Consider the following 13,757-nt stretch of genomic DNA (forward strand, 5'->3'; position numbering starts at 1 on the left):
CTGGAGACGAGGGAAAACATTCAGCTTGGATTGGAAGGCAGCATCCTTGATCTGGTCTTTGCCGTTGAGCTGGCTGTCATTGTCAGGCTGAGACCCTTGACTGAAAGTGCTTGAGAAAGACCAGCATCCACTGTCTTGTCTCCTGCTGATACCACTTCTTCAGAAACATCTCCTATATCTGCTTCAGTTTGCGGTGTGGAAGCACTTGATTTTTTTTTTTTTTTTTTTTTTTGCAGGGAAAGATTCACGCTGAGCTAACATCTGTTGCCAATCATCCTCTTTTTTTTTTTTCCTCCCCAAAGCCCCTGTACACAGTTGTATATCCTAGTTGTAAGTCCTTCTATTTCTTCTACGTGAGCCGCTGCCACAGCTATGGCAACTGACAGACGGGTGTGTGGTTCCACGACCAGGAAATGAACCCAGGCTGCCGAAGTGGTGATAGTGCCAAACTTTAACCACTAGACCATCAGGGCTAGGTCTGGATTTTTCAACCTGAAAAACTTTTCAACTTAGGTTGTAGCCCATAGGCAAAGAGAGCTTCTCCTAGTGCCATTGCATCCCCTCCCATTTCTGCCTGCATGCTGCCTAGCTCTATCCAACGTCTTCTGGCTCAAGTAGGACTTTGTTAAGAGTGGCAAGAAGCAGCCAGCAAACACCAACATTTTGAAATTTTCAACCATTTCCCGAGAGCTACAGATGACTTTCCAGGAGTCAGTTATCAACTGCTTTAGTGGGGCATAACCAGGGTTTCCAGCTTTCCAGCCTGCAACATCTGTGTGTTTAGAACATATTTTAAGTTTTGTTACCTGCAGTACCTCTTTTCCAGGCATAAAATTCTGTATTAATTAATATATGGGCTTTCTTTCTGTAAGAGAGTCCCCATCCCAAAGAGTGGCTTAAATAGGCTAGTGGTTAATTTCTCTTTCATGTAAATCTCAGTCATAAAGAGTCCGGAGCTGATAGGCAATGTATAGTGTTGGGATTTAGGCCCCTTCTATCTTGTGGCTCTGACATCCCTAGGATCTTGCTGTCATCTGAATGGTATAGACTGACTTAACACAATGACTTCATTCCAACCAGAGGAGGGAAGGGGCGAGGCACAGTCCTTCTGAAGGACATGGCTGAGAAATTGCATACATCACTTCTGCCAACATCTCCCAGGACAGAACCTAGTCACATGACATGCCTTGTTGTGCAGGGTATGGGAAATGCGGTCTCTGTTCTGGGCAGGCATGTTTTCTGCAAGGGGAGTTCTATTACTATAGAAGGGAGGTGTAAGTATTGGGGGACAATTAGCAGTCTCTGTCTTGGGGTGATCCCCCAAATGAAACAGGGGGATGGATTGTGGGGAGCTAAAAAGCAATAGATGTCTACTACAGGGCCTCTCCTCTGTGTGCCCCAGGCCCTCTGTCTCCTTTAATCTCTCTGATCTAATTGTCTGTTTGTGTGTCTGTCATTGTCATCCCTGAATCCCCTATCACACAGGCCTTGAGGTCAGGGCACCTGATTCAGCCTGGATTCCCAGCTCATAGCCTAGGACTGGCACTTATTAGGGACTCAGTAAAATGTTTGTGGACTGAACTGAGGTGGTAATAGGTATTCTTGGATGAAATACCTTTCATTCATTCATTCATGCATTCATTCAGCAAGCAACTATCAAATGCCAGTTCCTAGGAAGTCAGTATCACAAAAAGACACAACCTTTTCACTCATGGATCTTATGGCTACAGAGTTCTCTCACACTCTACGGATATTTTTGTCTGAAAAACAGCTCCTGTTCAACTTAGTCAAAGCTATGTCTTCTCTAGGCGTTGATGACACACTGATACATTTGAGCTTTCAGTGTCTTCTTTTCTGAGACTCCCAGAGACACTGCCCCCAGTGGTCATCTGTGCTTTGGGACAGCTCAGTGTCCCTTTCCCTTTAGTCTGGCAAGAGCATCTTGCCCCTCCACCACTCTCTCATGGGAAGAGCTCATGACAGAGGCTGGCCAATCGAAGAGCTCTCTTCCTCTGGCCCAGGATTGTCAAGCAGGGTCAGTAAGATTTGATTTGTGCATCCAGAGATGTGAGGATGTAGATGGGGCTGCCAGCAGCCTTGTTTTCCAAGAGGAGCGAGCCTAGGTAAGAATGCATCTAACCCCGAGGGAATCAGAGGGAAGAAGTAAGCAAGACAGAGCCCTGTCCACATCATTTGAGCCTTTGGTGTCAGCAATGCCCGAAGCTAGATTCAATAAATATTTTTATTTGCCTAAACTATACAGTATTAGCCTTTTATCCAGGATTCAGGTCTGATAAATATGATTGATTAATAGGCAAGTCAGTTAACTTAAAGACACTGGGAAGCCGATTCGGAATTTTTCTAGATTGTTACGATTTTCCTCCTATTCTTTTTCCAGCTGCCTTTCCCACACTTAACGGATAGCAGTTTTCATGACTCATTTTCCAAAGCATTTAACCTGGTTTTCACAGGAACAAAACTTTCTTTTCATTTTTGTATTCCACCAGTTCACGTGCTATTTAATTAGCTTGCATAATTACAACATGTACAGTTGGAGTAACTGGGTTTGGATACAAACTCAACTGACTCTTGGTAACCAATGACTCAAGTGGTGAGAGCAGAAGTGCCCAGCCAGCTGGAGTGCATCCTCCTGGCCACCAGCACCCGGAATGCTGCGGCCTTTGACTCTCTTCTTCTCTCTCTTACAACTGAGTCCTAACTAAAACTTGTTTTTCTTTGATGAAGAATTTCTCTGATGGGAGACATTATCGCTGGTCACAAATCTTGCGTGGGCCCCAATATTGCTTGGCAATCTTCTACTGCGTTTCTTTGGTCTACAGGCTCTTCCACTCTCTGCAAAACTATTTGATTGCCCTCCAACCATTCCGTTTTCCCCTTTCTGCCTCAGCACATGAGCTTGCCTTTTATTTCACAGACAAAACAGAAACCGTCAAACTTCAATTTCCAAACCTAGCGACCTACCTAGCTATACCCCCATCACTTCTTCTTGCCCCCTAGTGAAGATGCACAGAGAAGCTGCCCCACTCCTATTTAACATGTTCAGGATCCCAGCCCACTGATGACCTTATGTCAGCTGTGATTCCCACTCTTTCTGCGCTTCATCCACTTCCTCTCTATGGGTCCTTCTCCCCACTGTCAAATGTGCTCAATTTGTATAATGTGCAGTGGATCTGTCTGTGTCCGGCCACTCAGGCTCCATTCCTCCTTCTGGACAAAACGTCCTGGGTGTGCAGTTGTAGTGGGCTGTGGGAGCTCCTAGAGATGCATTCGGCCAGGTATTCCTCTCATTGTCCAGGGACACAGGGCACGTGGCCGTAGCTCAGCCAAATGTGCTCCTGCTCCCCTGGGACTTTGAATCTTGAGCTGAGAGACACATGAAAAGCGAACTGGAATCCTTCCTTCATGGTGTGACAGGGCAAGACCGTGGAGAGCTCCTGCACTGAGGTCTCAAGTCACCAAGGCTAGCTTGGCCAAGCACCATGCTTGGCTTCCACTCTGAGCTCCCTGCAGTCTTCCCACACATGCCCTTTGTGCTTAACTTAACCAGAGTTGTTCTCTGTTGCTTGAAATCAAGGAAACTACTACATGATGCACCATATTCAAAAGCAAACCAAAAAACAGAACCGAAACCAAAAAAAACCTCTCTCTTGACCCCATATCCCTTCCCACGTGACACCTTTTCTTTCTTCTCCCCTGTATGGCCATGCTTAAAAGAGTTGTCTGCACATGCACTGTCTTTGATTCGCCCTCCGACTTATCCCTCAGTCCACTCCAGTGGCTTCTGCTCGTTGAAGCTGCTTGCTCTAAGTCCCCTGTGTCACAGCAATGTACCAGTCTCCCTCTTTCCTTTCTGGCTGCTCCTTCTCAGTCCTTTGCCACCTGGTTACTCACAGCTGGGTCCTACACACTCTCTGAAGACCTTATCCACTCCTCCGAATTCAGGGACTCCTGTGCTCGTGATGTCCAGACCTCCTGGGCAAGTCCAGTCCTGCATGTGCCACTCGCCTCTCCACCTGGTGTCTCACCCATCCCAGCGTGCCCCCACGAACTCCTGAGCACTCCAGGCCTGCTCCTCTTCTGTCAGGGTTCTGAGTCTCAGGACACGGCACTTGGCCCATGGGGTCCTAAGCTAGAGCATCCTGTCTCCACCACAGCAATCAACAAACCCCAGTCCCACCCCACCCCAGGCAGTCCTAGGCTGTATCTCCAGAACCTGACACAGCAGGAGCTCGATAAATATTTGATAAAATGACCGATAGCAGCAACAACACTATGGAACACTTTCACAAACCCTACCTTCCCCACAGCCCTCTGAGGTAAGTATGATTATTGTCCTTCTGCAGATGAGGTAACCCATGCCCAGAGAGATGGACAGTTTTGTTGGGTGCAGCATTGCAGAGCCTGTGACTATGTGGGGCAGTTGGGATTGCAATTCATGTCTGACTCCCCATCCTGGGTTCTACCTGGGCAGCCACCACAGCCAGGGGAGCTTCCTTGACAAGCCACAAATGGAAGAAGAGGGCCAGTTGGACAAGGGGCCAAGGCCAGGGTGATGTTCAGAGATGCTGGTGGCAGGTGCAATGTGTCTGCGGGCATCCAGCGTGGCAGACATCTGCTGACACTAACTCCAAGCAGGCCTCCTTGAAACACTCGCCGTGAGGTTCTCAGAGTGCTCTCGGATGTTCAGGGGGCTGGGAGCCCCAGGTTTGAGTGCTGGATCTGGCATCAACTCTCAGTGTAAACCCACGTAGCTCATCCGTTTTTGGCGCTCAGTTGACTTCCCTAAAAAGGGAAAATGAGTAAGATTCCTGAGATGTGGAAGGAGGGGCCCTAATTCCTGGGCCGGGGCAGGAGTGGGTGGTGGCCTTGGCAAACAAACCGGCTACTTGCCCCCTTTGGGCAGGATCCCCCTGCCAGGCTGCATGTGGTGGGGAGACCAGGGCCTGAGGCCTCCAGTCGGACACCCCTCTTGGCCTCTGGTGCTCATTCCCCTGAGGACAGCCATCTGCCAGACTTCCGGAGAGCACTTTAAGACTCCACCGGAAAGGGGTGCTTTGGGCAGCCTGAGTCTTCCTGAGCAGAACCCCACCTACTCCACCAGTGAGTGAGCCCCCAACTGGAAGCTGTAACTGACCATGGGGGAAGGGCAGAGAACGTAGGATCAAGGCTTCCAGGCCCTAAGCAGCAGGATCTCAGACTAGGAGGTGTGAGCAGCGGTGCCCATGGTTAAAAGGCAGGCAGGGAAGCGTGAGAGCATGACCCACAGGGCCAAATGCTGTGCATGACATAGCACTATCTGCTGTCTCCTTTGGTCAATGAGACAAATTGATGAGGGGCAGCTCAGAGCTACAGACAGGGGTAACACAACTGGGAGGGGTCCTACATGCAGAGAACACACCAAGGCATGGGGTGGCGGCAGCTGGGTGCGAGGTCCAAGCCACATTTGCTGTATAGTGCCACACACCCCTCCTCTGGACTCGGTCCCAGGCTAGGGGCTAAAGGGAGTGAATGGTGCACACTCCTGCTTGGGCTGTCTACTCTCCGAGGGCTGGGGGGCTTTCTGCAGGCCCTTTCCTGATGCTCTGGTCAAGGCGCAGGACTGGGAGAGGCAGACAGCTGAGGCTAGGGCCTGAGGTCTTCCCAAACTGGAGGAAGAACAGAGATGGTGTTGGCTCCTGGGCCACTGGACCAGAGCGGTGCAGACCCCTCAGGAGAGGGCTGGTCAAGCAAATCAGGGGCCCTGGAGCTAGGATCAACGGAGGAAGGTCGACATTGGGACTCAACTCTCCGAGACTGGGGCCCAGAGATAGGACAAGCTCTTCTTGCCGCGTAACCCTGCGGGTGGGTGGTAGGAATCCCTCGAGGGCAGAAGGGCTGGGGAGCAGGCTTGGGTGGGGGGTGGCGGCCTGTTGTGAGTCTGTGGGCCCGGAGCCCCGCTGGGGGACTGTTGGAGACTGCGGGATGTTGAGCGAACGGAGCGCTCAGGTCCCCATCGCAGTAGGGCGGGACCGGGATTTCCCAGGGCCTGGATCGGCTCCTGGCGTCGTGGGGCGGGTAGGGAGCGACGGAGGGCGTTTTGGGGCTGGAGGGAGTAGCGGGAAGGGGTGCGGGCTTAGGTAGGGTCGGCTCACCCCCACACGGTCATTGCGCACGCAGGCTTTTGGGGTCCATGGGGCCGGGATGCCGTGCATGCATTCTTGAGGCCTGAACGCCCAGAGTTGAGTTGGGCTAAGGTGGTGATAGGGACGGGAGGGGAAAGGGATGGGAGAATACCGGCTTTGGGAGTGGAGCTGGGACGCAACTTTGGGGATGTTCTACGAGGTTGGGGTCGTGGGGGCCGGGCGGAGGGCTCTGGGCACAAGGCCAGGAGCGTAGACGGACCGCGGAGGCGGAGCTCAAAGGACCAGGGTCGGTCTTGGGGTCCACGAGAGAGGAGCTGAGAGGATGGAACTGTGGGGTCCAGGGCTTGGAGAATGGGGGTCTGTAGGGGCCGGGCTCGGAGGGACCCGGCCCGATATCCGAGGGGACGGGCCCTAAGGCGTGGAGGTCTCGAGGGCGGGGTCAGAAGCCCGAGACTTGTGAAGGAACGGGCCAGGATGACGAAGGCCATGTGCGGGGCTGTGAGGGAGGGGGTCGCCCGAGGGGCCACAGACCTCTGTGCGGGCGTGGTCCCTAAGGGGAACAGGGGACGAGGGGGCGGGGCTGCGAGGAAGAGGACTTGGGGGCTGGGGATTGTGAGGAGCCGAGCCTATAAGCCTGGGGACGGCGGGGTCGGTCGGGGAAACGGGTGCCTTAGGGGTTCGTTGGGCAGGCCTGTAAACCAGGGGCTTGTAGCGGAGTGGGGGTCGAAAAGACGGGACAGTGGGGCCATACTGCGAGGAGGAGGTCGGGAAGGAGGACAGGGGGCTCCTGGGGCGGACGGCGCAGGGCTCGGGGGGCAGCGCCGGGGGCGGGGCGCGGGCGGGGGGCGGGGCCGGGCGCGGGCGGGGGAGCGCGGGGCGGGCCCAGGTGAGCGGGGCCGCCGCCCTCCGCCCTCCTCCCCGCCCCCTCACCCCTCGGCGCCTCCCCGGCGCTTGTTCCGCGGGCCGGGCGGAGCGCTCCTGGCGGCGGCTTCGGGCCAGGCCAGGGCCGGCTCCGGCTCCGGCTCCGGCTCCATCTCCATCTTGGGCCGTGGCGCCGGGCACCTGTGGCGGCCGCAGGAGCAGCGTTTCCGCCGGCCTGCGCGGCCCCGGCGGGCGAGAGGGTGAGAGGCCGGCTCCGGGCGTGCCCGTGGGGGCGGGGGCGGGGGCGGGCCGGGCGGCCCCGGAGCCCCACTCGTCGCCGTTCCCTGCGCTCTGACCCTCCGCGTCGCGGCCCCCGCCCGCTGCTCAGCGCCCCCCGGGGCCGCGGCCCTCGTCCCATCTCTCCTCTCCCTGCCTGTCCCATCCCCTCTTCCGCGGCTCCTCTGCCCATCTTCCCATTTTTCAGTACTCTGCTCGGGACGCCGTCTCCTGCCTCCACCCCTGCTCCCATCGCTTCTTCCTCTTCCCGTTTCTCCTCCCTTTTCCATTCCCACTGCCCCCAGCCCCAAACCTCCCTCCCTTCTCATGCCTCCTGCCCTCCATCCCTAGCCCCATCTTCCTTCAGTCGCTGCCTCTGCTGCTGGGAAGGTGTGTAGCCTAGTTTTGGGGATCGTGTTGAGGACCTTCTCCCTGAGTCTGGGTGGGCTTCGTGCTGGAGGGGCGGGGAAGGGGCCCCTGCCCCTGGGTAGTGTATGGGGCGGTGCGTTCAGGCCTTTGGCCCCGAAGCCAGAGGCGGCCTGTATGTTTGGTGTGCAGAGTGCAGCTGTGTAGACGCTGTTTCCTGCAGCAAATGGGCCTGTGCGTCGGCCTCTGGTGTGTCCACGGGTGGGGCGCGGGCCCATGCTAGTGCATGGGTGCTGGTGAGCATTGCAGGTAGGGACGCACCAGACACCTGGGCTGCTTCTGGTTTGGGCAGCTGGACCTGGAGGCTTACCTTCTCCACCCCAGGTGCCTCTTGGGAAGTGTAGGCAAATCCTCCTCAAGGGAGGAAGCTCTGGGATAGCGGGGCCTGGGCCTCTCTCTGGTGAGTGGAGCTGGGTTCTTGGGGCCTCTGCCTCACCTTTACCCCAGAACCCTTTCCTGGCACAGCATGTGACCCTGGCATCTTGTTCTTAAGGCCCCTTCATCCTGTCTGTCATAGGCAGGTTTTGTCTCCTCCAGACTCTCCCTCTCAGTAGCTCAGGAGCTGCCTGCTACATTGCTCAACTTTGGCTCTGAGTGGTCCTGTCAGGCCCCCTTTTGCTGCTGGGATGGATTGGACCGTCTCCTGGAGGTAGCCATGCCCCCATTATGCAATGAGGGATTTGTAGGGTGTGTAATCCTACCTGGTCCCTCAGGGCTCAGGTCCATATTTTAACATTTTTAAGTAGTTTCCCCTCCTGACCTTGTGGGTTTGCTTTTCCTGTTTTGGTTTTGCTGGAAGAAGAAGTCATCATCCAAATGCCTGTCCCTTAACAAGAGGGGACTTATATGGATGCCACAAGTGTGGTCTGAGATGGGGCCTGCTTGCGGTGGCCTTGGTAGTCCCCTGGGCACACCTCCAAGGGCCTGGGCTCCTTTGCTGGGGGCGACATGGTGGGAGTTGGAATCTCTGACCAAGTCGACTTTGCAGTCTCTTTGGTTGGACCAGGCCGGGATTTTCTGCAGAATGGGAGCTTTTACTCACAATGACGTTGGTTGATTGCTGCGTGTGAGGCTGGTTGCTCCTCTACTTACTGACAAGCAGAACAGTCCAGCATTGACCACAGGGCATTGGCTACATCACAACCTTGATTGGCATCAAATGGGGCAGGAGAGAGAACATTAAGGTGTCACCCAAAGAACACTAGGGGTTTTGGGTACCTCTGTGTGCCTGTCCTTTATCTTGTGCTAAAACGTCTTCCCAGAGTTTCTTTAAGGTGAAACTAGAACCTTTTCCATGGCTTTTAAGGCAGATGGGCAGCCATTCTGAGTATTTAGAATGCAGACTCCAAACGTGTGTGTGTGTGCGTCCATGCACGTGTGCCCATGTGCATGCATGTACACGCATGTGCGTGCGTATCCTCCCAAATTAAGGTTTAAAATAGACTGGGAAACCTAGTGTGGTGATGGATACATTGGGGACACTGTTGGTGCCTAGATCCTAGGGTGGGATGAAGCTAGGAAGGATTGGGAAGCAAGACTAGGCTAACCTACTGGATGTCTCGATGGCTTCATAGAAGGGCCTGTCTGCCCCCCAGTAGGAGTCCCTGTAACACCAGAGGCACAAGTCACTCCTCATAGGAGGAGGAAATAAAAGATTGTTATTAACAATCACCGTTCCAGACGGTCTGTCTGCCATCACGTTTAGTCTTCGCAACAATCCTGCAGGATGGGGATTGACTTCTGTTTTGCAGATTGAGAAATCTGAGGCTCAGAGAGGTTAGGTGTCCACTGGAGGGCACGTGCACAGGAAGGGGAAGGGCCGGGGCTGGAAGCAGACCTCTTGCCCCGCCTGCTTACCCGTGGCTCCAAAGCCCATTTGGTTAGCTCCCGTTGCTCCCTGGCAGGTCCCTCTTCTTGGTGACAGGGGAGAGGGAAACCTCCTTTCCCTGGGGATAACCTGAGTGACTTCCCTCAGAGCCTCTCCCTCCCTCTGGGCTTGGAAGGCCAGGAGATAGGAGGATTCAGCTGTTGGGGTTCAGCTGTGGGTTCTTTGATGTTTCTGAGCTACTCCAGGTCTCAGTTTTGTCACCTGCCACTTGTGGAGGTAGGGTGAGGAAGGGAACCCGTAGATATATAACACCCCATCCCCTTGGGTCTTTGTGGTCACTGCTCTCTCTGGGCGATGGCTAACCCTGGGCACTGGGCAGCCGACTGGTGAGGCAGGCACAGCGGGACCCTTGTCACTGATGGCATCTGAATAGCTCCTGGTGGGGCCTGAGGGCACCCTCAGCCTCCCCCCCCCCCCCCCAGTTTCTTCAGGGGGCCTGGAGCCTGGTGGAGCTTTTTATGGCCCTGTCCCCTAGGAGGGTCCGGGGTAGGCGGGGCTTAGCCAGGGGCTGTGTAGGCTGTCCAGATAGCGCTTCCTTGGTGTTCTTGGACCTGTGGCTGGGTGGTTGTCTGTCTGCCAGGGGCTGTCTGTGACCACAGCCTTCTCAGCTGGCTGGCGCACCTCCTGCCCTCCTGACTCCAGGCAGCCCAAGAAGCAGATAGGGTGGGATTTGTTCCCAGTCATCGCTTGTTCCACTGGTGTGTCGCAGGCACCACTGGGAGTGCTGGACCTGTGCTGGGTGCTGGGGCTCCAGATGAGTCAGGGCAACAGATAAATAAAAAGGTGACGACAGTGGAGGGTGATAGCATCCAGGATGGAGGTCTGCACAGTGCTCAGAGTGTGCACAGAGAGCCTCAGACACTCCTGGGGTTGATTACTGGCTTAGCCACTTACCAGCTGTGTGCCCTTGGGCAAGTCACTAAACCTCTCTGAGCTTTGGCCTTCTCTTGTGTAGAATGGGGAAGACGACATATCTCATGGGGTTGTTCTGACAATTAAATGAGACAGTGCTGGAAAGGATGTGGCACATGCCTGGCACATGGTGGGGAATTGGGCACTGGGAGCTGTTACTGTTATTATCATCACTGTGATTGTTGCTGGCTTTGTTGCCCTTCTCTGTTTAAACGTCCATCTTAGAGCTCCTTGAGGGCAAGGCCTGGGTCATAGTCTTCTCTTGGCTACTCATCCTTTTCCTGACCCTTCCAGGGACGAGTCTAGCTTTGGCCCCAAGAAGCAGCCAGGACTGTGTCTGGAGCTGCATAGTCCAGTATGGTAGTCATTAACCACGTGTGGCCATTGAAATTTAAATTACTTAAATTTAAGTAAAATTAGAAATTCAGTTTCTCAGTCACACTAGTCACCTGTCAAGTGCTCAGTAGTGACATGTGGCCGGTGACTACCCTACTGGACATGACAGAGTAGACTCTTCCCTCATGGCAGGAAGTTGTCCTGCACTGGGTCCAGAGCAGCCTAGAGCTCTGGGGGGACTGCAGCTGCAGAAACATCCCCACCGTTGGCTCGAACAGCCACCAGCCATCTCCTGGTGGAGTCTGCAGTTGTACAGAACACGTTCCCTTTTGGGTGGCCTTGCTCCCCTGGCCAGAGTGGCTGGTCCCTGGCAGTTCTTATTAGCCCAGGGGGGTGGAGGGCAGGCCTAGGATTGCCCAGACTGCAGCCCTTGCCTGCTGTCCCAGCCCTGTTTCTCCCACTGGCCTGCCTGGCAGGGAGTCCCGGAGTGATGCTCCTGGTTCCCAGCACTGGCCAGGCCCCGGCAGGTCTCAGTGTGTCCTTTAGTCAGTTTGTTCATCCCATAAACCTCTGAGCCCCTACTCTGTACCGAGGAGGCTCCAGTCCAGAGCGAGATGGATACTGACAGTCCTGGGAGGAACCAGGCTGGTATTTGCCAGGCGAACTTTACTACTTATTAAAATACTGCAATACTTCTGTGCTGCTTGACTGTTGTCCCAAAGCCCCTGCCCCCTCAGGGCCCCCGCAGACCTGGCGTCTCCCCTGCCTTCCCCTCCCTCCTCGTAATCCAGCGGTAAGGAGTCAACAGCTGGCATGGTGAGTGGTGTCCAGGATCTTATTCTGGGGCTGGTCTAATCTCTCAGCACTGGTTATTAGATATTTGTAGTGTTGTCCCTGTGTATAATGTGTGATGACTTTGATTTGAAGAGCCTGGTGTCCTGTCACTGTGTTCTTGTGGCTCTGACCCATCAGGCAGGCTGGGACTGAAGCTGTCCCCGCAGTGTGCCTAGCACCGTGTTAGCCCATGGCAGAGTCCAGCTGAGGTGCTGCCACCCCACTCAACTGCTCTGCCTTCCTTTCTCTCTCCTGCAGGCAGCCATGAGCACCAGCCGCCCTGAGCCGGGTGCCCAGGCACCCCGGAGCCCCCGCCCACAGCCCCTGTCCCGGAGCTCTTCCAGCCTGCTGGGTGAAGGCCGAGGCCAGAGGCCAGAGCTCCGTAAGAGTGCCAGCAGCACAGTGTGGCAGGCCCAGTCGGGTGAGGCCCGCGCCGATCCCTGTGTCCTGGAGGAAGAGGGGCACCAGGCTGAGAGCACGGAGCAGGCACAGGCCTCCAGCCCCCGGCCACAGCTCACTGCCGGGGGCCACTGGCAGAGCAGCACTGTGGGCAACGTGTCTACTGTGGACAGTGGTGACCTGTGTCGCCTGCAGGCCCCCAGCACTGCCACCGTGCAGAGGAGCCACTCAGACCTGGTCCGTAGCACCGTGACCCGGGGCCACAGAGGTGCTCGAAAGGCCAGCCTCAGCTGCTCGGCCCTGGGCAGCTTGCCTGTCCACAGGGTTCGGCTGCAGCCTGGCAGTACTTCTGGCCAGGGAGGCCAGGCCCCTGCAGGCCTGGAAAGGGATCTGGCTCCAGAAGGTGGGACTTCGAACTCAGCCTGGACACTGGGAGAGAGTCAGGTGTGGGTGCCGCCACTGGACCTGGGAGGTGCAACCACCCATAGCAGCCCCAAGACTGGTCCCAAAGCCACTGGGCAGTTGGCCACTACCTCCTGCCGTGCTCTGCCCCCAGCAGCTCTGCTCTGCGGCATGAGGGAGGTGGGGGCCAGTGGCTGCGGCCATGCCCTGCCTGCCCCAGGGATCCTGGCCTTTCCCAAATTAGTGGCATCAGTGAGTGAGTCTGGGCTGCAGGCTCAGCCTGGGGTGAAGTTCCAGTGTAGGTTGCCCGGGGGACTTACTGGGCATTCCCACTGCTGTGCCCGCCCTTGGCGGCCCACCGGGTTAGCTGCAGAGCCTGGTGCCATGACCAAGGATGTGTGGACCATGACCTCAGCCAGTGACTTGGCTCCCGTGTTGGCATCCCCTCTGTCAGCCCAGGACGCTGGTGTGCAGGCAGCCCCCATGGCAGTCTGCAAGGCTGTGGCCACCAGCCCACCCCTGGAAGCCCCTGTGGCCCTGCACACATTCCCGGAGGTAACTCTGGGGTCCAGCCTGGAGGAAGTGCCGTCCCCTGTGCGGGATGTGCGATGGGACGCTGAGGGCATGACCTGGGAGGTGTATGGAGCGGCGGTGGACCCCGAGGTGCTGGGCGTGGCCATCCAGAAGCACCTGGAGATGCAGTTTGAGCAGCTGCAGCGGGCGCCCGCCAGCGAGGACAGCCTGTCTGTGGAGGGCCGCAGGGGACCGCTGCGAGCTGTCATGCAGTCCCTGCGGCGCCCCAGCTGCTGCGGCTGCTCCAGCGCAGCCCCCGAGTGAGGAGCTGCGGCCCTCGGAGCTGTCCTGGGCCCGTGGACTCAGCCCCAGGCCAGGGCCAGGGACCGGGGGGGGGGGGGGGGGACCTCGTGCTCCTTGGACCCGCTGGCAGCCAAGGACGTGTCTTACAGTCGGCTGCCTGTGGACCACAGGGCTGCAGCCTGGGGGCTTCCTGCTTCTCGCAGCGGGGCTGATTTTTAAGGGCTTGGTTCCTGAGAGCCACAACTCTACACATCCGGACTCTGAACTTTGGGATGGTTTCAGCACTGTGCATAACGGAGATCCTGAGTTTTCTGTAAAAATACTCAACTTTCTGTTCAGTGTCTCCTCAGAACTCTGCCGTGATTTCCCCCAGGACTCTTGGTGGCTCTATTTTAAAGCAGTGCTGAGATATAATGAGCTCCTGACGTGAAAGCTGGGGCCCCAAGTCACAGGGACTGGCTGGG

At 56.2% G+C, this 13,757-nt stretch overlaps 1 protein-coding gene across 1 annotated transcript; it reads left to right on the top strand.

The window, feature by feature from the left end:
* Positions 1-7,137: 7,137 nt before the first annotated feature.
* Positions 7,138-13,381, top strand: GPRIN2 (G protein regulated inducer of neurite outgrowth 2). Its single transcript, XM_058542837.1, has 2 exons — positions 7,138-7,264; positions 11,935-13,381. Exon 2 carries the CDS (start codon positions 11,941-11,943, stop codon positions 13,312-13,314), a length of 1,374 nt encoding a protein of 457 aa, XP_058398820.1. The 5' UTR covers positions 7,138-7,264; positions 11,935-11,940; the 3' UTR covers positions 13,315-13,381.
* Positions 13,382-13,757: the final 376 nt, after the last annotated feature.

Source organism: Diceros bicornis, chromosome 6, assembly GCF_020826845.1.
Source record: "Diceros bicornis minor isolate mBicDic1 chromosome 6, mDicBic1.mat.cur, whole genome shotgun sequence".
In the NCBI taxonomy this organism is placed as follows: Eukaryota; Metazoa; Chordata; class Mammalia; order Perissodactyla; family Rhinocerotidae; genus Diceros; species Diceros bicornis.